At 39.2% G+C, this 24,028-nt stretch overlaps 1 protein-coding gene across 1 annotated transcript in view; it reads left to right on the top strand.

Annotated features, from left to right (window-relative positions):
* CAMKMT (calmodulin-lysine N-methyltransferase) overlaps positions 1 to 24,028 on the top strand; it is a 406,766-nt gene that overhangs the window by 362,111 nt on the left and 20,627 nt on the right. The window contains exon 8 of the mRNA XM_025353820.1: positions 16,322 to 16,396. Coding sequence (XP_025209605.1) covers positions 16,322 to 16,396 — 75 coding nt within the window. The remainder of the gene's footprint in view (positions 1 to 16,321; positions 16,397 to 24,028) is intronic.

Below are 24,028 nucleotides of genomic sequence, written 5' to 3' on the forward strand. Positions count from 1 at the left end.
TAAGTATAGAAACATATCAACAGCAAAGAGAGATAGTGTGACTTTTTATTTGGATACCTTTTATTTCTTTTTCTTTGCTAATTGTTCTGCTTAAGACTTCTAGTACTGTACTGAATAGGAGTGGTGAGACTGGGCATCCTTGTCTTGTTCCAGTTCTCAAGGGAAATGGTTTGAGCTTTTGCCCATTCAGGATGATGTTGGCTGTGGGTTTGTCAGAGATGGCTTTTATTATTTTGAGGTATGTTCCTTCTGTGCTTGGTCTGTTGAGGTTTTTTATCATGAAGGGATGTTGGAGTTTATGAAAAACTTTTTCTGCATCTATTGAGATGGTCATATGGTTTTTGCTTTTGATTCTGTTTATGTGGTGAACCACATTTATTGATTTACATATATTCATTTGTTTTTTAGAGACAGGGTTTCACTCTGTCACCCAGGCTGGAGTGCAGTGGTGTGACCATGGCTCACAGCAGCCTCAACCTCCTGGGGTCAAGCAATCCTCCTTCCTCAGCCTCCCAAGTGGATGGGACTATAGGTGTGTGCCACCACACCAGGCTTTTTTTTTTTTTTTTAATTTTTTGTAGAGACAGGGTCTAATTTTGCTGCCTAGGCTGGTCTTGAACTCATGGACTCAAGAAATTCTCCTGCCTCGGCCTCCCAAAGTGCTGCGATTACAGGTGTGACCCAGTGCACCCGGCTGTTTTGTGTATGTTGCACCAGCCTTGCATCCCAGGAATAAAGCCTACTCGATCATGGGGTATTAACTTTTTGATGTGCTGCTAGATTCAATTTGCTAGTATTTTGTTGAGGATTTCTGTGTCTATGGTCATGAGGGATATTGGTCTGAAGTTTCCTTTGATCTTTGTGTCTTCACCAGAGATTGGTATCAGGCTGATGCTGGCTTCATAGAATAAGTTAGGGAGGAGCCCCTCCTCCTCAATTTTTTGGAATAGTTTCAGTAGGATTGGTATCAGTTCTTCTTTGCATGTCTGGTAGAATTCAGCTGTGAGTTCATCTGGTCCAGGGCTTTTTTTGGTTGTAGGTTATTACTGACTTAATTTCAGAAGTTGATATTGGTCTGTTCAGGGTTTCCATCTCTTCCTGATTCGATCTTGGGAGACTGTGTGCTTCCAGGAATGTATCCATTTCCTCTAGATTTTCTAATTTTTATGCATAGGGTTGTTCACAGTAGTCTCTGAAGATCTTTTCTATTTCTGTGGGATCAGTTGTAATGTCACCTTTGTCATTTCTGATTGTGCTTATTTGAATCTTTTATTTATTTTTCTTTGTTAAGATAGCTAGGGGGTCTATCAAATTTTTTTTTTTTTTTTTTTTTTTTTTTTTTGAGAACCAACTCTTGGTTTCATTGATCTTTTGTATGGATTTTCTATTTCTTAATCTGGGTGGTGGTTAGAAGGGTGTTTGCCTGATAATAATTAAGGCATGTATTTATTACATGTGGTTTACCGTGTCTTATATCACAATACAACATGTCTTTTGTTTTTTTAAAAAAGCCATTTCAGTAGTTTCAGAGAGAGAAAAAGAGGTAGCCCTGACCTGAATGAGAGTGGAAAATGGTGAGCAAATATGGGGTCATTCCAGATAAGTGACTATATGTAGAATGTAAGATAGAGGCAGAGTAAGAGATAGCCATTTGGAAATTTACATTTGAGGTGGCAGTAGAACAGATATGTGACGGTAACTACTAGAGGTTAGAAATAAAAGTTCGAATCTCAGAAAAATATTGTGCTAGAAGATTTGGAGATCAAAAGCAAGTGATCAGAACATAACTATGGGAATTGGAAAGTCAGAAGAGAAGATGGCCAAGGACAGAATCTTAAAAAATGTCTGTGTGTCAGGAGCAGTAAAAAGAGCCAGAAAGCGATACTAAGAAGGGACTGGAGAGCGAGGTTGATGGCTTGGGGTGGTATGGTATAATACCACTTCTTGTTTTGTTTTGTTTTTTTTTGAGACAGAGTCTTGCTCTGTCACCCAGGCTGGAATGCAGTGGCGTGATCTCGGCTCACTGCAAGCTCCGCCTACCGGGTTCATGCCAGTCTCCTGCCTCAGCCTCCCAAGTAGCTGGGACTACAGGTGCCCGCCACCACGCCCGGCTAATTTTTTGTATTTTTAGTAGAGACGGGGTTTTGCTGTGTTAGCCAGGACGGTCTCGATCTCCTGACCTCATGATCCACCTGCCTTGGCCTCCCAAAGTGCTGGGATTACAGGCGTGAGCCACCGCGCCCGGCCAATACCACTTCTTAATGGAAGAAATCCAAGAAAGCATTTTAAGGAGAGTGTGATCAGCTGCTGCAGATTACTGAAGGTAGGTCAGGCAGATTGCAAAGCAGTCCAATGACTGTCGGAAGAAAGGTCACATCACAAGAACATGACCTTAATGGGAGCGTCCACTCCCATAAGAATGTTGGTGGCAAAGGGAGAGAAGTTGTGTGTGTGCTAAGGGGAAGCTGGGGTGGAAGAGTTGAACATGTGACCAGGCAAAGCCAGTACAGCCAAGAAAGAAGAAAGAAGTGGAGACAAGAAAGGGAGATGTTTGATGAGGCAAGGATCTAGATCAGGGCTTCTCAAAGCGTGGCCCCCAACCAGCACCGTCAGCATCAGTTGTATACTTGTTGGAAATGCATATTCCAAGGCCCCACCCCAGACCTACTCAATCAGAAACTCTGGGGTTGAAGCTCAGGAATTTGTATTTCAACAGACTGTCTAAGAATTATGATGTATGCCACAGTTTGAAAACCACTAGGGAAGAGGAAGGGGTGGTTTTATCCAGCACACAGATGGAGAAGCTCTCCTTAATGAGAAGAGTGACCCAACTTCCTTTTAGACAAGAGGAAAGGAGAAAAAGAAGAAGAGGAGAAAGATGGTATCAGATAGATAGCCTCAGGCTTTCTGTAAGGTCACCTGCTGAGAACAAAGACTTGGGATATTTGGGGAGCTTAAAGTGTGAATGTGTTCATTCCAGCCTCCAAACCCTAGCTTCTTCTTTAGGCTTTGTCTAATATGTTCTCTTGCTTCTTCATTCCCCATCCAGATCCTGCCTGTAAGATCACATGCAGTTCTACCTTCTTCAGGATACCTTCCCCAACTTGTCCAGTCCACAGTGATTACTCCCTAATACACAGGGCCATCTGTAATTCTTTTGTTTCATTTGAATGTCTTGTCTTCCGAATACGATTGTATGTTCCTTTTGACTATTATAATTTTGCTACTCGAGGAACATGTCCTCATTGTACTGCTGCTCACAGCATCCACTGAGGTTTCAATAACATTTATAGATAAATGACTCCCAAATTAGAAAGTCAACAGATCAATATCCCCTTTCATTCTGAGTGTTCAATTCCAGATTTAGATGGTGTCCTTTTCTCTAAGTGTTTAAAACATGTTCTTAGAGAGGCTTCTACGATATGGAAGTTTAAAACTCTGTAAAAGATAAGGAAAAGCAGAGGAGAGAGTGGCAAATAGGAAATCATTTGAAAGAAGAGAAGTGATTCACTGGTTTGGGTAAACACTGTAAATGACCCTCTACAAGAGTGAGCTGTGCCAACATAGACTTTGAGAAGTGACATAAAAGAAACTGGGAAAGGATACTGGAATCCTCTGTAAAGAATGCCTATAATATCCATGCAAACAGCATGGCTGCCTGCCTTCCCTACTGCTGGTAAGACAGCTTGTTTTCGAGGTTCATTACATTTAGCAAGCATGATCAAGAATTCTATCAGTGCATTTCTTTCACAAATACACAAGAAACTACCTTTTTAATAGCAGAGTTTAAAACCAGGACTCAGCTGGGCACGGTGGCCCATGCCTGTAATCCCAGCACTTTGGGAGGCTGAGGCGGGCGGATCACTTGAGGCCAGGAGTTTGAGACCAGGCTGGCCAACATGGCAAAATCCCGTCTCTACTAAAAGTACAAAAATTAGCCGGGCATGGTAGTAGCACATGCCTGTAATTCCAGCTACTAGGGAGGCTGAGGCAGGAGAACTGCTTGAACCCAGGGGGCAGAGGTTGCAGTAAGCTGAGATTGCACCACTGCACTCCACCCTGGGTGACAAAGCGAGACCCTGTCTCAGAAAACAAACAAACAAACGAAAAACAGGACTCACTCCCCTACAACCAAGAGTCTGAAAATATAAAGGTAAACAAAGAATACTAAACATGAGAATATGAGAAAATAAATTCTTTAAATCTCTATAGGGAGAGTTATCTGTGATCACTGCAATGAAATACAAATTAGGGTGAATCCATTTGACATTAGTTTTTATTACAAACTTGAAACAGAGACTATCTGTTTGAGAAATTCTTTTAGTGTGAGTTTTGCATCACAGGTAACATCCTATCCGAAATTGACTTGGTTTTGTTTTTCAGATTGAAACCCCAAACTCAAAGCCAGAATGAAATGATATAAGTTAGTGCAAGAATAAGGGAAGGGAAACTAATATTTCTTGAGCACCTATAATGTGGTTTCATTTACTCCATCTCATTCAATTCTTAATGAGACCTGTGATGCAACTCTTACTGTCTATTTTTTACAGATGAGGGCAATGATACTCAGCATCTCTCATCTTCACTGGCTTGTGTTTGAACTCAAAGCTATCTAGCTACAAAGCCCATGTATTCTTTCTGCTATACTATACCTGTTAAACTTCGCAGGTTTGGCATGTCCATAGCTGTTACAATTTTTCTTTATTTTTAAAATTAGAGACAGAATCTTGCCTTGTCATCCAGGCTGGAGTACAGTGGCAAGATCATAGCTCACTGTAACCTCAAATTCCTGGGCACAAGTGATCCACCTGTCTCAGACTCCTGAGTAGCTAGGATTAAAGGTACATACCACCACAACTGGCTAATTTTTTAATTTTTTTGTAGAGAGAGGAGTCTCGCTATGTTGCTTAGGCTGGTCTCAAACTCTTAGCCTCAAGCAGTCCTCCCACCTTGGCCTCTCAAAGTGCTGGGATTACAGGCATAAGCCATAGTGCCCAGCCAAGATTTTTCTAAAACATGGAGAATTCTATAATGATTATTGATTGTGTAATATTTCTGCCTACAAAATTGTATTTCACCTTGTAATGAATTTTGAATGGAAATAAGATTTTAATATTATGATGAAATAAAATGGAGAAAATATACATTTTACTTTGGTGTCAGTATAATTACAAGCAACATGTTGACGTGATTTGATGTCTGGTAGAACCATCCTTTACATGTCTTCACACATGAATGTTATGCCTTAGATGGTAAAACTTATATAGGTAAGGGTCCTACTTATATGTGCCCTGCTCTTTTTCAGAAAGCATTTTCTGTTTAGTTTGTTTAAAAAACAGTTGTGTAGCTGGGACTATGCCCAGCTTGGAGTTTTAATTTGAATTTCCCTAGTGACTAATGATGTTGAATATATTTTCATGTACTTATTTGCCATTCACATATCTTCTTTGGTGAAGTGTCTGTTCAAATGCTTTGCCCATTTAAAAAAAAAATGGGTTGCTTATTTTTCTTATCATTGGCATACTCTGAGAGTTCTTTATATGTTCTGGATATAAGCCCTATATCAGATACTGTATATGATTTGCCATTTTCTCCCAGCTGATAGCTTGTCTTTTCATTCTCCTCATAGGATCTTTCAAAGTGCAAATGTTTTTAATTTTAATAAAGTCTAATTTACCAATTTGTTCTTTTAAGGATCATGACTCTTGTGTGTGTCTGAGAAATCTTTGCCTAACTCAAGGTTACAAAGATTTTCTCCTGCATTTTCATCTACAAGTTTTATAGTTTTAGGTCTTACATTTAGGTTTATGACTCATTTTGCATCAATATTTGCATATGGTCTGAGATATAGATTAAAGTTCTGTTTAAAACAATGGAGATTCAATTGTTAAAACATCATTTCATCCTTTGCTCACCAAATTGCCTCTATTTACTTAGGTCTTATTTAATTTCTCTCATCCATTGTCAGAATTATCTTAAGTGTTTCATATTTTTATGCTATTATAAACAGAATGGTTTCTTAATGCTGTTGTGAGTGGTATAAAATTGGAAATTCCAACTTCCAATTATTTATTGATTTTATGAAGAAGTACAACTGATTCTTGTACATTGATCTGGTATCCCACAATCCTACTAAACTCACTTATTAGTTCTAGAAGCTTATTTTTGTATATCTCTTTATACAAAAAGGGACTGTAATTTCCAGTGCAGTGTTGAAGAATGAAAGAAAACATACTTTTCTTATGCCTGATGTTAGGGAGAAAGCATCAGGTCTTTCACCATTAAGTATCATGTTAACTATAGGTTTTTCATAGATGACTTTTTTCAGGCCAAAGAATTTCCTTTCTATTTTTAGGTTACTGAAAGTTTTTAGCAGGAATAGACATTAAACTTTGTCAGAAGCATTTTCTGCCTTTATTGAGATGATCATATGTTTTTTCTTTTTTGGCTTGCTAATATAGTAGATTATACTGATCAATTTTCAAATGTTAAACCAACCTTCTTATATTCTTAAGATAAACCCCACTTGATCATGATGCATTGCCATATATATGTTCATATGTATATTATGGACAACTTCGGATATGTTGTATTAGTATTCCATAAATATTATCCTCTTAATATTTATGGAATCTGTAGTGATGGCACGTCTCTTATTAATGATATTGGTGATTTATATCTTCTCCCTTTTTTCCTGATAAGTCAGGCTACAGGTTTATCAATTTTACTGATCTCAAAGAATCACTGTTTGGCTTCATTGATTTTTCTTTAATTTTTTTCTGTTTTATTCACTTCTGCTCTAATCTCTATTACTTCTTTTTTTCTGGTTAAGTTTAACTTACTGTTCTTTTTCTTGTATATTTAGCTAGAAACTGAGTTCAATAATTGAGACCTTTCTTTCCTAATAAAGGTATTTAGTGCTATTAATTTCCTCTAAGTTTTTATCTCCTGCGTTAGTGGCATCCCATAAATTTTGATGTATTTTCATTCAATGCAAAATAATTGTCAATTTATGTTTTCATTTATTCTTTGAACCCCAGGTTATTTAGAAGTACATTATTTATTTTCCAAATATTTGAGAATTTTACAGAGATTATTGATTTCTTTTTTTTTTTTTTTTTTTTTTTTGAGCTAGAGTCTCGCTGCGACGCCCAGGCTGGAGTGCAATGGTGCGATCTCAGTTCACTGCAACCTCCGCCTCCTGGGTTCAAGCTATTCTCCTGCTCCAGCCTCCTGAGTGGCTGGGACTACAAGCACGTGCCACCATACCAGGCTAATTTTTGTATTTTTAGTAGAGGGGGTTTCACCATATTGGCCAGGCTGGTCTCAAACTTCTGACCACAAGTGTTCCACCCCCCTCAGCCTCCCAAAGTGCTGGATTACAGGCATGAGCCATCATGCCCAGCCAGGGAACATATTTTTTGTATGACTAGAATCATTTTAAATTTATTGAGACTTACACTATGACCCAGAATAGGCATATATTGGTAAATTGTCTACTTGAAAAGAACATCTATTCTGCTATTGTTGAGTGTATTCTATAAATATCAATTAAGTCAAGTTATTGATAGTGTTGTTTAAGTCATCTATAGGTTTGCTTATTTTCTGTCTACTTGTTCCATCAGTTACTGAGAGGGGAGTATTGAAATCCCTGGCAATAATTTGGTTTTGTCTGTGTTTTTTTGCAGTTGTACTTCTATCCATTTCAGCTTCATAAATTTGAAGCTCTGTTATTCAATGCATGAATATTTAGAATTGTTATGTCTGCTTCTTGAACTGACCCTTTAACATTGTAAAATGATCTTCCTTATTCCTAGTACATTCTTTGCTCTGAAATCTACTGTGTCTGATATTAATACAGACACTCCAGGTTTCTTTCGACTAGTGTTGCTTGGTATTTCTTTGTCCATCGTTTTACTTTTAACCTATTTGCGTTTTTATATTTAAAATGCATTTATTGTAAGCCATGTGTACTTGGATCTAGCTTTTTGTCTAGTCTGACGCACTCTGCCTTTTAATTGGAGTGTTCAGACCGTTTTTGTTTAGTACAATTATTGATGGGGTTAGATTTAAATCTGTCATTTTACTATTTGTTTTGTATTTCATCTATTCTTTGTTCCCCTTTTCATCTTGTTCTGCTTGCTTTTGGATTAAATGAGTTGATTTTCTTATTCTATTTTATCTCCTTTGTTCGCTTATTAGCTGTAACTCCTCGTTTTTTTATTTTAGTGGTTACTTTAGATTTTATAGTATATATTTTTAACTTATCACAGACTATCCTCAAATGATATACCATTTCATGTATATTATTAAAACCTATGGCTGGGCATGGTGGCTCACGCCTATAATCCCAGCACTTGGGGAGACCAAGGTGGGTGGATCACTTAAGGCCAAGTGTTTGAAACCAGCCTGGCTATCATGATGAAACCCCATCTCTACTTAAAAAAAAAAAAAAAAAAAATTAGCCAAGTATGGTGGTTGGTGCCTGTAATTCCAGCTACTCGGGAGGCTGAGACAGGAGAATCGCTTCAACCTGGGAGGCTGAGGTTGCAGTGAGCTGAGATCGTGCTATTGCACTCATGCCTGGGCAACAGAGCGAGACTCTGTCTCAAACAAAACAAAATAAAACCTTACGGTAGTATACTGCCATTTTTCTCCTGTAAGTCTTTATGCTACTATTGTCCTACTTTTTATCTATACATGTATTATCACCCCACAATACTTGTTTGTTTAACCAATTATATTTAGAGGTTTAAATAATAAGAAATAGTCATATATATATTTACCTATGTAGTTACTATTTCTGATTCCTTCATGTACATTTCCATCTGATATCATTTTTCTTCTGCCTTAAAGATTTCCTTTAACATTTCTTGCAATGTAGGTCTGCTGGTGATTAATTCCTTCAGCTTTTTGTATGTCTGAAAACATCTGTTTCACCTTGTTTTGAAATACATTTTCACTGGCTATACAATTCTAGGTTAACAATTGTTTTTTATTCCTGGCAGTACTTTAAAGATGCTGCTCCACTGTCTTCTGACTTGCATATTCCTCACAAAAAAAAATATGCTGTCATCCTTATCTTTATTTGTATATAAAACATCTTTTTCCTCTGGGTGCTTTTCAGATTTTCTCTTTATCACTACTTTTGGGCAATTTGATTATTATTGTGTGCCTGCTAGTTTTCTTCATGTTTCTTGTGTTTGGGCTTGTTGAAATTTCTTGATCTCTGAGTTAACAGTTTTCCTTAAATTAGGACATTTTTCAGCCATTATTTCTTCAAATATTTTTTTCTGTTATCTCCTCTCTCCTATTTTTTGAGAAGTCCAGTTTCACATGTATTGACCACTTAAATTTGTCCCACAGCTCACTCTTTATTTTTATTCCTTTTTTTCCCTACATATATTTCATTTTGGATAGTTTCTATCGCTATGTTTTCAAGTTCACTAGTCTTCTCTGCAGTGTCTTATCTGCTGTTAATCTTATCTAATGTATTGTTCTTCTCAGGCATTGTAGTTTTCATCTCTAGAAGTTTGATTTGGGGCTTTAAAAGATACCTCCCATGTCTCTACTTGATTCTTAGAATATATTAAAGACTATTATGGTAACTATTGTAATGCCTGTGTCTGCTAATTCTGACATCTTTGTCAGTGTTCGATTGAGTTCCGTTGTTTGATTTGTCTTCTCATTATGGTTTTTATTATTTCAATTTTTTATATGTCTGGCCATCTTGGATTGTATACCAGGTATTTTGAATTTTACTTTGTTGGGATCTGAATGTTTTTATATTTCTGTAAATGTTTTTGAGATTTTGTGTTTGTTTGTGTTTGAGACAGAGTCTCACTCAGTCATGCAGGCTGGAGTGGAGTAGCACAATCACACCTTACTGCAGCTTCAACTTCCTGGGCTCAAGTGGTCCTCCCTTCTCAGCCCCCCAGGTAGCTGGGAACACAAGCATACACCACCATGCTCATCTAATTTTTGTACATTTTGTAGAGATGGGATCTTGCCATGTTTCCCATGCTGTTTTTGAACTCCTGACCTCAAGCAATCCTCCCACCTTGACCGCCCAAAGTGTGTTTTTGAGTTTTGTTCTGGGATACAGTTAAGTTACTTTGAAATCGTTTGATATGTTTGGGTCTTGCTTTTAAGATTTGTTAGGCAGAACCAGAGCAGCATTTAGTCTAGGGCTAATTATTCCCTACTACTGAGACAAGACCCTTCTGAGGACTCTATACAATGCTTGTAAATTCTGCGGTTTTCTAATCTGGCTGGTTGAACAGGCACTATTCCTGGCTCTGTGTGAGCACTGACTCACTCCCCCTCAATTTTTTGACATGATCTTTTCCCAATTTCAAATAGTTTCTTCACACACATGCATGAATCAGTCATCCACAGAATATTCTAGGGGGACCATCCACAGATCTCCAGAGTGCTCTCTCTCTCTCTGTCTCTCTCTCTCCAGTGCTCTCCTATTCAGTATTTTATCCTGGGAACTCTGACTACCTTAGTTTCCTTAGACTCTCAGTTCCATCTTCTTCTTTTTTTTTTTTTTTTTCTTGAGATGGAGTCTCGCTCTGTTGCCCAGGCTGGAGTGCAGTGGTGTGATCTAGGCTCACTACAACCTCTGCCTCCCAGATTCAAGCAATTCTCCTGCCTCAGCCTCCCAAGTAGCTGGGATTACAGGTGCCCACCATCGTGCCCAGCTAATTTTTGTATTTTTAGTAGAGACAGAGTTTCACCATCTTGGCTAGGCTGGTCTCAAACTCCTGACCTCATGATCCACCCACCTCAGCCTCTCAAAGTGCTGGGATTACAGGCGTGAGCCACCATGCCTGGCCCTATCTTCTTAACTCAGGCAGTCCACCTGCTTCTATCTCATTTCCCTCCTCTATGCTATGGCCTGGAAACTCTCAAGGCAGTAAGCTGGGGTAAAGGTAGGGCTCATTTCATTTCTTTCTCTCTTCTTAAGGATTACTGTCCTGTGTTGCTGATGTTCAGTGTCTTGAAAACTATTGTTTTATATGTTTTGTCTAGGTTTTCTGTTGTTGTTTCAGACAAAAAGCTAAATGGGGCCTTGTTATGCCATCTTTGCTGGAAGCAGAAATCTTTGGAAAGCATTTTAAGTGGCCTTCATGTCTAGCTAATCCACACATTCTATTCAGAGAGCAATTTAACAATAGAAACCTCTATTTCTTGAGGGCCTTCTGCGTGCCAGGCACTGTGCTAGGTACACTCACACACAATTCATCCATATGGCATATTTACTGAGCAGCTATTAGGTGCTAGGGACTATTCTAGGCACTGGAAATACATCACTGTACAAAACAGATTTTAAAAATCTATATCCCTGTGGCACATATATTCTAGTGGGGAAAGAGAGAAGAAACAAAATCAATAATCTAGTTATATGGCACATTAAAGGGTAATAGCTGCTATAGAAAAATAAAGAGCAAGATAAGAGGGTTTTAGAAGTGCTGGACTGAAAATAAATGATTGCAGTTTTAAAGAGGATGGTCAGGGGAGGCCTCCCTGAGAAGGTAAGACATATACAGAAAGACCTGAAGGACGTGACAGAATGAGCTGTAGCTCTAGAGTATCTGGAGAAAGAGCATTTTGGCTGCTCAAGCAGCCAGTATTAAGACCCTAGAACAGAACCATGCTAGTGTATTCAGCAAAGCATAAGGAGGCCAGTGTTACTACAGCAAAGAGACCAAGGAGGAGAGTAATAGGAGATGAGGACAGAGTAGTAACCAGGCCCAATTGTATAAGGGTTTTCAGGTCATTGTAAAGACTTTGGCTTTTGCTCTGAGTGAAGAGAGAAAAGGCTCATGATCTGATACATGTTTTAAAAGAATCACTCTGGCTGGTCTCTTGAGCAGAGATTTTTGGGTGACAGATGGAAGCAGGGGGACCAATTAGGGGCCTATCCAATAATTCAGATGAAAGATGATAGTAGTTTAGACTGGGGAGGGCAGTAGAGATAGAGAGAAGTGGTTAGATTTTGATATATTTCAAAGGTAGAATGAACTGCACTTGTGGCGTATTCAATGTGGACTATAAAAGGAAGAGTCAAGGATATATTCAAGGTTTTTGGCCTGAGCAACTGGAAAGATGGAATTACCATTAACGAGATTTTAAAAAGACTGAATGAAGTGAGTTTTGGGGAAAATGATTGGGAATTCAAATTTGGACATGTTAAGTTTGAGATGTCTAGTAGATGTCTAAGTGGAAATATTAAAATAGGAAGTTGGATATATGAATCTAGAGTTCATGGGAGAGGTTCAGGCTGATAGATCAAGTAAGATAAAGACTAAGAACTGACCTAAATTTAGCAATGTGGGGATCTTTGGTGAGTTTGACAGCAGCATTTTTGGTGGAACGGTGGGGACAAAAACCTGGCTAGAGTGAATTTTAAGAGAATGAGAAGAGAGGAACTGGCAAGAGAGTGTCAAACAATTTTCTCAAAGAGTTTTGTTGCAAAGGAGGAATAGAGAAATGGTGCAGTAACTGCCAGGAGAGGATATTTTACAAGGGGGGAAATAACTCCATGTTTGGATACTGATGGAAATAATCCAGAGAAAGAAGAGAGCTGATATAGGAAAGGGAAAGGAAAATGCTAGAGCATGTCCTAGAATAGATCAAAGGGGCTGGGTCTAGGCGGCATAAGAGAAGGTACTGGCTGTAGATAGGAGTACAGACAGTTCATCTATGGTAAATAGGCAGGAAGGCAGCGTATGCAGGTTCAGATGCTATTAGGAACATAAGTGTGGTGGTAGGAGTTTATGGAAGTTCCTAACTGATTGCCGCATTTTTTTTTTTTTTTTTTTTTTTTTTGAGAAAGGGTCTCATTTTTGTCACCTAGGCTGGAGTGCAGTAGCTAGATCACGGCTCACTGCAGCCTTGACTTCCTGGGCTCAGATGATCCTCCCACCTTAGCCTCCAGAGTAGCTGAGATCACAGGTGTGCGCCACCACACCCAGGTAATTTTTTGTATTTTTAGCAGAGGGGGGTATCGCCATGTTGCCCAGGCTAGTCTCAAGCTCCTGGGCTTAAGCAATCCACCTGCTTCCGCCTCCCAAAGTGCTAGGATTACAGGCATGAGCCACCGTGCCCAGCCTGATTGCTGCAATTTTGACAGTAAAGAAAGAAGCAGGGTCATCATCTGAAAGTGAGGAGGAGGGGAATAGTGTCAGAATTTTGAAGAGAGACTAGAAAGTGCAAAATAATGACCTAGGATAGTGGGAGGCTAAATGGGCAAAGGAAATGTAAGTATAACTGCCAGATGTCATTAAGAGTCCACTTGAGGCTCATGGTCATGAATTCAAAGCAAAGCCAGTGAGGATGCTTGTGTACTGTCTCTAGCCACATTCAGGTGCACAGGTGCAGTCATGGGCCAGGCAGAGAGCTGGATTTAACAAATATAAGGAAGTAAGAGAGGGATGAGGAAGTTGAGGGTGTATGCAAGGGAGTAGTTACAATGATAGGCCATGGAATTTAAGCTGAACAAGAAAGAAAGATAAACATAGGGAAGTGGGACAGTGACATGGTGATAGGATCAGTGTGGGCCAGTGGCACTAAAGAGTACCTTCTAGAAAGAATGAGCTGTGAAAGATAGGAGGGCTTGGTCGGAGAGTGGCTAGAGTTGCAGTAACTGGTAAAGATAGGTTTGGAGGAGTGCTACTCAATGAGTAGGCCATGAACTGGTGCCAGTCTGTGAACTGTATGTTACTGATCTGCAAGGAGATAAATTCAGAAATTGAAAATAAATGTTTAGAAACACTGCTGCGACATCCAAGCATATGATCAGTGGACTTGTATTGGGAATGCCTTTGTGTTTTTAATCTCATTTGTCTATTTCTTTGTGACTATATTTTACAAAAGCATTGGTCTGCAACAGATTAGATACAAACAAAGTCTGGTCCTTCCCCATAGTGGAAGCACATGCTCTCACAAGCATGCATGGGAGTGTATCTCCAAAGGTGGAGGACAAGGTCATGGAGGAGAGGAGTGAACAGTGAACTCCCTATCATCTCTAGTCTTCCAAGATAGCAGGCTGCCTGACTGCACAGCTCCAGGAAGCACCATTCTCATTATATGTTACATGAACAATACAACTCCAGGTACTGTATGAATGGTGCTCTTAGAATGTTCAAGGAGAGAGCTAGTGTTATCCCCATTTTACAGATCAGAAAACAAGCTCAGAAAGGTTACATAATTGCCCAAACTCATACAGCTACTAAGGGGAGGAGCCAAGATTTGAACCTAGGTCTGTCTGTTGTGCTAAAGCTGAACTCTGTCCACAATACCACTCTCTCTCTGTCACATGCTTATAGCACAGCCATAAGCCTCATGAGAACTGGGGAAAAATGCCTTTTGGGAATGTGTTATGGTCCATGTGACCAAGCCGGGCATTTCAATTTATTTTAGAGTCATGACTTGTTACAGCCGCTGTGGGAATCCATACCCAGTGGCTGCTTAGATCCCTATCTCTCCAGTTTGTCTTTGTTGAACCAAGGGGCTGAAGCACCTCAGAAATACAACATCCACCATCACCACAGGATTTCCTGCAGTCTGCTCTTGTGCTTTAGTAATTGCATATGTATTAAAAGCAAATTCTAAAGAGACATTTGTGGAATGGTAAGATTATGAATATTTTAATACTTTAATCTTTTTTTTCAAGATTCATGTGATGGATGGATACATTACTTTTCTGATCTGAGAACGTCTAGTATAGATGTATACTTTAAACCATCTTGCTCATGGTTCAAGTCTTAGACTCTAAGACTCAGGGCTCTGATGAGGGCTGAGCAGGCCCCAGCTCTCACTGAGCCTGAGTCCCAGGTACACTGGGAGCCTCAGCATTTCCAGAGAAGTTGGTGTTGGTTGCTTCTGGCTCTCCCCAGGTGCATGGAGTTTCTGAGAAATGCGTAAACAAAGTAAGCATTGATCTCTTAGGGATTTCCTAATTTCCTTCATTTCTTGCCTATCCAGTAGGCCTCAGCAAGTACAGCAACACTAAAGTTAATTTATAAAGCTTATCTGGGTATTACTGAACCTGTGAACACTGAGGTAACCCACAGCTTCTGGAAAGCCCTCCCATGCTCCAAGTCTGTATACTCAACCAATGCATAGGATACAGCATAGGAATTGGGGGTTTATGTGTCCATATGGCCCATCAGGCTGCCCCTGTGAAGGCATGGTCTATGGCACAGTACAGGACCTGACACACAGTGAGGAGTGGCTCAGTAAGAACGAGTTGGACAAGTCAATGAACAACTGCTGCCCAGCCTGTGGAGGTATTTTTGTGGTGATGTCTTTAATCTTTTCTACCTTGAGAAATTAACTGGCATTAATGTATATTAATGTATTGTATATGAAAAGATCTTTTGAGCTAACTAGTATAAGACTTATTATTATATTCAGACACATGACTTTTCACCTAGGGAAGATGTAGAAGAAATGAATCCACCAAAACAAGCAAATATAACTGGGCAGGGTAGGACATGTTCACTCCGGTTAGGTTTAAAGAATCAAAATAGAAAATAGGAACAGAATTTTACTTTGAAAAATAGTACTGTAAATCACAGTTTTGGTGCTGTGGTAAGATGAATCATTAAAAAACTTGAATATGGTAAAATGCTAATCATCACAGTTATTAATTGAGAGTAACTAAAAACCTCTGGTTGGCCTCATAAGCATTAAATACTAAAGTTTTCAAATGCATGTTACTAATTATTGTTATTAATGTGAAGTTTTAATCCTGATCCCCTTTGGAAGACTAAGTGTCAGTGTGGGTGAATTTTTCACTATGCCTAAAAACCAATAACTACCAAATGAAATTTGACTCTTCTTTTCTTCCATCTTGCCAAATTGCTCATTTCATCAATACGAAAAGCAACTGAGATGCCAGGCAGTATAGATATAAACTGTCTCACATCATTTATTTTTACAAATTTGTATTCCAGTCAAATGTGGAATACTTTGGTTTCAATATGTACCTCATTGATGTTAAGGGTCTAGAATCATTATAATGACTATGGTAAAGATAACATATTTTTCTCTAGTTTGTCTACAAAAACCTATAAAAACTAACAAAAAGGTTAACTATTGTATTTAAGTAGAGAATTCTTCTTCTAGACTTGAATACTAAATAAAACACAGAAGACAGTTACATCCTATTTTTTATCATACCTTTTGAAATAATCTGTATATACCTTTTAAATAATTTCAAGTGCCACAAAAAATAATGTTAATAGCTCAAAATCAAAAGTTAAAAAAAAACCCTATGTATAATTTTTAAAATCTTTTTCTCCTCAAGCGTTTTACGATGGGATAATGAGACAGATGTCTCTCAACTGGAAGGACATTTTGACATTGTTATGTGTGCTGACTGGTAAGTACATAAAAATCATAAAACTCCTGTTAGAAAAAAATAGCTTTGCTGGAGTAATTGGGCTGTGCTGCTTTGCTGACGGCTAAGCAAAGTCAACAAATGAAGCACAAAGCCACCTTAACCTCAACAAATTAATATTCATCTCCATGTGACAGTTATAAGGTAGTCTTCTATCACACAGTAACTTCTACCACATTATTTCCCAAAGATTGATTTTGAGAAGCATTTCCATTTTCTGGAATTGCCTCTGTTTCATGCTTGACGTATCAGTAAATGGACGACTTAGGCAAATTGCAAATAATTATGGCTCGGAGAGGAATAGTCTGGAGAAAAAGGAGTTTATCAACACAAACAGCTCAATTAGCTTACTTCTTAGGAGAGATCTGACTATTGATATAAGGGAATATATATGTGTGTGTACACACACATACTCTCTAGCAAATAAACATATCTGTGGAATATCTTTGGGGAAATAGCTCTTCTTAAAATATATGTTTGCTATCTAATGTTTTCAGTGTATTCAATTATAATATTTAATTATACATAAAACAAAAATTATAAAATTTCATTTTATTCTTATGCAAATAATAACATGACAATCTCTGTCAGGTGCCTGCATTTTAAAAATAATTTACATTAGGTATTTTGCCCTCTATTTTAGCCCAGTCTACTTATTTGTTAATGAAAGTCTGATCATAAGTTAAAGGATAAATAGGCATCAGACCTTAATAATTATTTCAACTAATCTTATGTATTTCTTCATGCAATTTGAATAATAATTATTTCAGCTTATGGGAAACATTGACAATTCACAAGTATTTTCCCTGTTAAGGGTAAGATCTTGTTTGTAGTTTTATCATGATGTTTATCAGGACACTTTAGATTTTAAAACACATTAAGTTCAGATTCTGAAGAACTTCTGTTACATTGATAGGGCCAATCATGAGATCCAGAACTCAGAGAAGACTTTCCCTAGAGGAGAGTTGAATGAAATTTTCAGGAAGTGGGTTTCGTTATTATTATTATTTTAAGATTTTCAATGGATAACTTTTCTACAAAAGTCATTGGAATTAGGTTTGCTTTTTTTCTTCGGAAAAAAAAATACTTCTCCATGAAAAATAAATATTTTGTTCTATTGTTAGCTGAGAGTTTCTAGTTTTTCAGAGCCCTTTTAGTCTTTTTGCACCCAGTTTCAGAAAATCTTGTTCCAAAAATGGGAGAAACCTAGATTTCTGACTAATCATTGATAATGTGCCTCAATGCTGCAGCCATCATCTTATCAAAAATAAGGAGCTAAAACCTCACGGTATGATCCGAGCAAGTAATTTAGTAAATGCCTTTCCTCACCAAATATGAGAAAGAATCCTCCAGGTTTCATTGCACAGATGAAGATAATGCTGGCAGGATTAGATCAGATTAAGCATGAAAGTCAGATCAGAGAGCAGCGGCAAGAGGGAAGGGGCAGCGTCTTCCTGAAGCTTTAGAAGAGGGTCACACGCGGATAGGCTCTGATTATATGGGGAAGGCAGGTCTGGCCAAGAGATTTAGAGTTAAATTTGTCCCTTACACAAATATCAAAACAGCTTGGCTTTGTCATACCTTGTGTTATGGACACTCTCACCATGTCATCACCATGTCATCCTATTTGTACCAGAGGGAAAAGCAGAGGAAGTAAGATTTAAGCTCTTTTCTGATTAATGTTCTCAGGTTAAAAATAGCCACACAACATGTTTGAAATACAGTCTTTTTTCCCTAGCCGACAACAGGGTCACGTCCACTGATATACATAATGCATATTCAGTTTAAGACTTACATTACACACACATAACATAATACAATATTAAATGTATACACACACACATAGATACATATCTGGTAGCTGTGTGAGAATTTATGGCTTCAAATGAACTAAATACACCAGGCTTCATTTTATAAATGGCTTTTCCATGCATGAATTGTTTTTTTTTTTTCCTCTGGGTGTTGTAAATGCCAGAATGTCAGCCTGTTTATAATTTCCCATTTGTAAATGTGAAACATTAAGCTACTCTCACTGCGATGCTGATAGTATTTCCAAAAGAAATGCTTTGGTAATGGTCTCTCTTCATATTCGTGGGGATGGGTAAGTTGCTTAGAAACTTAGAAAGTACAGTAATATTTCTAATATGCACGTTGTGCATGTAGCAGTGAAGCACAGGATTCCACGAGTTCTTTATGTCCTGTTGGTGTGGTGTTTCTCTGTAAGAGTTATTGCATGGATGCTGCTTCTAGGGGCAGGCAGGCAGGCAGGCAGGCAGGCAAACCGTGCTACATTTTTTTAAGAATGTCACAGGAGAGAAAAGAAAGCTCTCTTTAGACACCACCTCCAAGACGAAACCTGAAATCCTCAGTGTCAGAAAGAGGTGCCACACATAAATAGATCACATTAAGTCTCACACCATCCTTTGGTCATTGTCAGCAATGAGATCTGGATTAGGCCACAGGAATATGAAGCAAGAGTCGGAGTTCAAATATTAGGTACATGGATTAAAATCTTATTGAAGCATTTCCAGCAAGGGTGGCATTGTCTGATTCCCTGAATAGCTAACCAGTGGTACCGCTTGATCCCATTTACATGAAAACAAGCTCTATTCACAAACCTATTCCAAACCCACATTGTGGTTCAAGTAAAATGCACATGATTACAACAAACGGTGATATGTTTATGTTCTTAAATCATTCATATATTCAGATATTTACATTCAAACATTCAAAAACCTGTAGGCAGTGGGGGAAATAACTTATTTCCCAGAAGAGACAGTCTGTTAGTTCACAACTAAATTTAGTAGCTCAACTAGATTATAAAATAAAGAGGCAAACTGTGAAAGCTAGTCATTATTTCACCATTCAGCATTTTTGACAATGAAAAATAGTTTCATGGTTCAACAGTTCCTAAATAACTTGTAAAATGTCAACTTTGAAATAAACAGAAGGAAAAATTGAGGTGCAGCCATACCTGCAAAAGGATGCTGTTGACAAACATCAAAATATTAGAATATTTAACCACAGGTGTAGAAAAAAACCTGCCTATTAAGTTCCTCAGTTGACTTGTTTAATGTTGAGTTTAATATAAGGATTCCTTTCTGCTGGAATGCAGTCCAGCCTGGTCCTTGCTGAGTTAGAATAGTGAGTGATTGTTAATTTTAAGCCTGCCTTTCCAGACTCCTGTTCAATCACAATATAATCTAAGGGTCTGGAAGTAAGATGTTTTTTATCCAATGAACGCTTTCATTCAGTGGTTGACGGCCCTCCAGTTTATTGTAGCTCTGCAAAAATAGAAATAACTGTGTGCATTTGAATTCTCAAAAGGCTTAGAAAGCATATCTGAAATGCCACCCATACCCTGACCGGCCCATTGAGCTGGGTATGCAGGGCGATCAGCACATCTGTGTGCCTGCAGCCCGAGACTTTGGAAAGAAATGGCGGAAAGTACACTGGCCTGCAGCAACCCACCCCGCTTGCTCTCTCAGCAGTTTCGCGCTTGCTATACACTCTAAATTGTTTCTCTTTTTTCAGTCCTTTTTACTTTACTCTAAATGATGAAAAATGTTTGATTTTTAAGCCGATTTTGTGAAATTTTTTTTCCCTCAAAATGGAAATACTGTAGGCTCTAGAATTTGTTTTCTTTCAGATGCTGTGATCATGGATAGCTCCAAATCACAACTCACAGATGTTTACATCTGAAAATATATTTAGCCCAAATATAGTCAGCCCTTTCACCTGACACCCGAAAAGACTCAGTCCCAGAGAAAATACATGAATCGCCCACGATTGCTCAACTAAAGGGGTAGAGCCAAGTAAAATTAGAATATGGCATCATTCTGAGCTCTCATAAAAATCAGTTGGTAAATACTGAAGGGTCATTCCTTTGCTGAAGTTAAACCTAAAACAGTGACTTTAACTCAGCACATTTCACCTTGAAAATTACATAGGGGTCTTCCTTTCTGTGGCTATTGACAGAGAAAAATGTCTCCTTGTTCTCTGCACTAATTAACTTCCCTATGAGAGGAATTACAGATGCTCTGCAGTCTGCATACAACTCTGATTCTAAGGGAGGTGACGAAAATGGTCTGGCACCTTTCCTTTGTTGGAAAATCTGTGATTCTGATCAATGGAAGAAAGCAAGTGTTGATCCACAAGTGAATTATATAGAGGTGTGTGTGTGCGTGTCTGTGTGTGCATGTCTGTGTGTGTCTGTGTGTGCGTGTGTGCACACATGTGTGCATGTGTGTGCGTCTCTGTGTGTGTCTGCATGTGCACGTGTGTGTGCACACGCATGTGTGTCTGTGTGTGCATGTGTCTATGTGTGTGTCTGTGTCTGTGTGTGTGTCTGTGTGTGCATGTGTGTGTCTGTGTGTGTGTGTGCACGCCCTTTCATGGTCAAACTAGACTGCCAATGTATTTTGATCAGTAACTAAAGGGAGAGTTAAAATGGTATCTCCGTCCCCATCACTGACCCACTCAGCCTTTTTTAATAGATCCACTTAAGCTACTGCTGTTCTCTCAGCCCATTAGGACTTATTTGAGGGGTGAATTTTCAGGAGATTATATATCATTCACACTAAAACACATTGAAATTGCTCAGATGACATACTCTACAAAGTGTTATAAATTCTGCATCAGAGCTAAGTAGCAAGTGAGCTTACTTGGAATAAAGATCTATTAGGGAACTACAAAGAATTAATTTTGAGACATTTGATCTGGAGACTTGGAGTAGACAGCATTACCTTTCAAATAACTGTGTTTGGAATGTGTGCCGTGTGTTAAGCTGTGATGTTAACATCTTTGTCACCCTGACCAACTTTAAGGAGAAATAGCACTTCATAAGGTTATGTTTGAAGCTAAATTCTTAAGTGCTGTTTATTTATTTTTTTCTAACAATCTTACCAGTTTTAGGATGCACAGATATAAACCGAGTGTGGTCCTTTGCTTAAATGCTGCATGTCCCAACCAGCCAGGTTTCCCGTAGGCCTGGGTATTTTCCTACAGAGATATTTTCCTACAGCCATAATCCTACAGAGATATTTCCTACAGAACCGGGGAGGTGGAGTTTGCAGTGAGCTGAGATCGCACCACTGCACTCCAGCCTGGGCGGCAAAGCGAGACTACATCTCAAAAAAAAAAAAGCAACCTCAAGATATTATTACCTCACTAAGGAATAAAATAGAGAGTCCTGAAGAGTGAACATTTTAAAGACTTACTTATAGTTTGATTCATTTGTCATTAATTCTTAATGGTTATTAATCACTGTTTAATATGACTTAATGGCAAATTTCTGTCGCACTTAATTTACATACATTCTGTGCTCCAAGATTTAAGAATGTAGTTTTAGGAAAGGTAAAGTCTTTCCATGGGTAATACTCAGGTCATCCTGAGTGATGGATGGAATGGGATGAGGTTCCATTCTGGACATGGTTTCTAGCCCATCTGAGGATTATTTTTCCATTGCTCAAAGCGGCCTTCCATAGAAGAACCTTCCATAGAAGAACCTTCCATGGAACCTGTGGTAACCAAAGAAACTCAAGCAATGACTTTTTGGAAACTTCTTATAAGCTGCTCTCCTCAGAGGAGAAAATCATCAAATTGGAAGAAAACCTAGTCTGGTGAAACATCCTACCTGAAAGTGGATTCGTCCTTGACAATATCAGTTCAAAGAAGTATGTGCCACCCACTTTAGGGACATTGAAACTAACACCCTACATAAGCTCCTCGATTCCAAGGACCGTGATGATCTGCCAGTCAGTCCACAAGTATCCATGTATTGAGCACCTTCTGTGTGTATGCTGTGCTGGAACTATTAATAGTAAAGCAAAATGAAGACAGAATGGAAGCTCCTTGAGGATGGGAACTTTGTCTTATTCGTAGCTAATCCCCAGTGCCTAAATTTGCCCTTAGTATATAGTAGATGCTCAACAAATATTTATCAACTAACATATCTTACTAATTTCATGTCCACATAGTCATATAGGTGGGTGCTTACTGACAAGGAAACAGGCTTCACATGAAGTGACCTGCCCAAAGTCACATGGCAGTAACATCAAAGCCAGAACTTTAAAACCCTGAACAAAGCTCCTCCCTTGTCTGAAGTGTAGCTCCACACAGCAGCCCCCTCTGATTGAGGACAGCAGGCCTCCCACTGACAGCTGATACTCACCGTTAGCTAAAAAGAATGATGCAGGGCCCTAGAGTAGATAGTACTTACTGCTGCTGTGTGAAGAGACAGGAGGCCAAATCAGAGGGGACTGCCCTGCAGCATTAGAAATGGGAGTAGGGGGCCTTGCTCAGGCCCCTCATGGAGATGGCTGATGCACAAGGTTGCTGAGTGTTCTAGCTTAAGGTAAGGGACCCACTGTTAGAGAAGAAATTCAAGTTGTGAATGGAACAGTTTTCCATATTACTTTCGAAACAAATGCATTTGAAATGGTGTTCTGAGTTCAGAGGTTTCAAATGTAGTTTTGCTGTCCCCGCTTTTTTTTTTTTTTTGGTCTCTCTGAGACAAAGTCTCACTCTGTCGCCCAGGCTGGAGTGCAGTGGTGCGATCTCGGCTCACAGAAGCCTCCTCCTCCGCCTCCCAGGTTCAAGCGACTCTCCTGCCTCAGCCACCCAAGTAGCTGGGATTACAGGCACCTGCCACCATGCCCAGCTAATTTTTGTATTTTTAGTAGAGACGGGATTTCACTATGTTGGTCAGGCTGGTCTTGAACTCCTGACCTCAGATGATCCGCCCACCTCAGTCTCCCAAAGTGCCGGAATTACAGGCGTGAGCCACCATGCCCGGCCTACTGTTCCTGCTTTTTAAAAAGACATAATTGTCCATTTTTATTAAGTAGAAAACAGTCCCTTTATTTATTTCTTGTTTTGCAAAAGACACAGCCTAGAACTGATGGCTCTAAAGCTGGAGATGTATGTCTCACACACTTCTCAAGCCGTACACTGTCACCATAGTGACTACCTCTACAGCACGGCTGTTCTTCCCCAGGAATCAACCTTTTAATCTACTGTATCCTCAGCTCTTTTCCAAATGTTGTGAGAGAGGAAAAGAAATGCAGAGATGAGGCCGAGTGCGGTGGCTCACGCCTGTAATCCCAACAATTTTGAAGACCAAGGTCGGCAGATCACCTGAGGTCAGGAGTTTGAGACCAACCTGGCCGACATGGTGAAATCCTGTCTCTACTAAAAAACAAAAATTAGCTGGGGGTGGTGGCACATGTCTGTAATCCCAGCTACTTGGGAGGCTGAGGCAGGAGAATCGCTTGAACCCAGGAGGTGGAGGTTGCAGTGAGTTGAGATCACGGCACTGCACACTCCAGCCTGGGCAACAGAGTGAGACCCGGTCTCAAAAAAAAAAAAAAAAAACAACACACACACAAGAAAGAAACGCAGATGCTGTCTGCCTTCAAGAAGCACAGCAGCTGGATGAGAGGACAACAATGAAATGCAGGAACCTGGGAGAACCTCCAAATGCTCTCCTTGTACTGAGCTTGGAAAAAGGAGAGATCACTATGGATGCAAGTAAACAGGGATGGCTTTCTTGACCAATCCCGCCTAACTCTAGTCATCTGACGACCTCCCCCTTTTGCCTAAACTGGTCAGTGC

This window comes from Theropithecus gelada, chromosome 13 (genome assembly GCF_003255815.1).
Source record: "Theropithecus gelada isolate Dixy chromosome 13, Tgel_1.0, whole genome shotgun sequence".
NCBI lineage: Eukaryota > Metazoa > Chordata > Mammalia > Primates > Cercopithecidae > Theropithecus > Theropithecus gelada.